The 1,913-nt window shown below is 34.7% G+C and overlaps 1 protein-coding gene across 1 annotated transcript in view; it reads right to left on the bottom strand.

Annotated features, from left to right (window-relative positions):
• Positions 1 to 342: 342 nt before the first annotated feature.
• The window catches only part of LOC106476395, a 6,063-nt gene continuing 4,492 nt past the window's right edge, over positions 343 to 1,913 (bottom strand). Inside the window, exon 4 of the mRNA XM_013937056.2 lies at positions 343 to 661. Coding sequence (XP_013792510.2) covers positions 359 to 661 — 303 coding nt within the window. The 3' untranslated portion in view covers positions 343 to 358. The remainder of the gene's footprint in view (positions 662 to 1,913) is intronic.

A 1,913-nucleotide genomic window follows, 5' to 3' on the forward strand; every position in this document is an offset into this window, starting at 1 on the left:
GTAATGCTGATAAATTAAATTAGGGATATAGTTGGGTACATTGTAATGCTGATAGACTAAATTAGGGATATATATAGTTGGGTACATTGTAATGCTGATAGACTAAATTTGGGATATATATAGTTGGGTACATTGTAATGCTGATAGACTAAATTTGGGATATATATAGTTGGGTACATTGTAATGCTGACAAATTAAATTAGGGATATGTTTAAGTACATTTTGATGGTTATGATAGATACAACCCAAGATTTCCAGTTAACTTTCTTGTCATTTTTATTATTTTATTTATTTATTTAGTAATTTGTGAACAGAATTTTTGATTTGACAACAAAAGCACTTAAAACCATAACACTGCTCAACCATAGATTGTATACAGCTTTAACTCTGTTATCACATTACACATGAAACAATCAGATGTTGAGTTACCTTCCTGGGATTCATAGTTAGGGAGAAGACTTTGTAGAACAGCTTTTGTACATCGACTTACAAACTGGGGTAAACTTTCTTCTTGTTTAGCAAGGATGCTACAAGGTTGTTCTTTCACTGTGTGAATGTCCACTGGTGACAAAATACTCAATGTGGCTGATGAAGAGGTCAGAGGACACAAAACACCACACACAGACACCCTGTTGTCCGACTCTTCAGTGCATTCTACAAGCTAAGGTAAATTTTATATAATCAACACCACTAACATAAATCTAGACAACTATTAAAATTTTAGAAAGTCAGCATTTTAGCTTATGAGAAACAGCTGGCTGAATATATAACACATATTTCAAACATTCAGTTTAAGTTATCTTGGTTTATTTATCACGAAGCAAGGTGTACGTTTCCCACCATCAGAAATTAGAAACAAGTAAAGAGTCTGAAGGTTAAGGGTCTGGACCTTGAAGATTTTGGTGAAATACATGCATGTACTTTCTTTTCTCTTGGCCCAAATTTGATTTTATAATCATCTTTACTTGCTTACTGTAAACCCTTGATAAGTCACCACACACACAGAACCAATGTCATTCTTCTAATGAGAATAATGCCTATTGTTCTGTCTTCTAGCACAAAAGTAACTACCAACTTTTCACACTACGAAAAATAAAAGAAAAATCTTTTAAAAACAGAATTTTTTGTGTGTTAGTTTCAAGATATTTTATTAACTTATTTTGAGAAATGTTTCCAATGCCTAGTTTTCATCAGAAGTCTAACTAATGGGCCTGAACTTTCCATCATCATTCATGACGATACAAGCAATATTTAAACTCTGGGAACATCCTCAGCATGTAGGAATAGTAATGTTTAATCAATTGGAACATCCTCAGGATGTAGGACTAGTAATGTTTAATTACTGGGAACATCTTCAGGTTCTATGACTAGTAACGTGTAATCATTGGGAACATCCTCCGTGTCTAGGACTAGTAACATTTAATCAATGGGAACATCCTCAGGATGTAGGACTAGTAATGTTTAATTATTGGGAACATCCTCAGGATGTAGGACTAGTAATGTTTAATCATTGGGAACATCCTCAGGATGTAGGACTAGTAATGTTTAATTACTGGGAACATCCTCAGGATGGATTAAAATTACTAGTCCTAAATTGGGAACATCCTCAGGATGTAGGACTAGTAATGTTTAATCAATGGGAACATCCTCAGGATCAAGGACTAGTAACGTGTAATCATTGGGAACATCCTCAGGATGTAGGACTAGTGATGTTTAATCACTGGGAACATCCTCAGGATGTAGGACTAGTAACGTGTAATCATTGGGAACATCCTCAGGATATAGGACTAGTAATGTTTAATTACTGTGAACATTCTCAGGATGTAGGACTAGTAATGTTTAATCATTGGGAACATCCTCAGGATGTAGGGCTAGTAATGTTTAATCATTGGGAACATCCTCAGGATGTAGGG

Source organism: Limulus polyphemus, unplaced genomic scaffold (assembly GCF_000517525.1).
Source record: "Limulus polyphemus unplaced genomic scaffold, Limulus_polyphemus-2.1.2 Scaffold10458, whole genome shotgun sequence".
In the NCBI taxonomy this organism is placed as follows: Eukaryota; Metazoa; Arthropoda; class Merostomata; order Xiphosura; family Limulidae; genus Limulus; species Limulus polyphemus.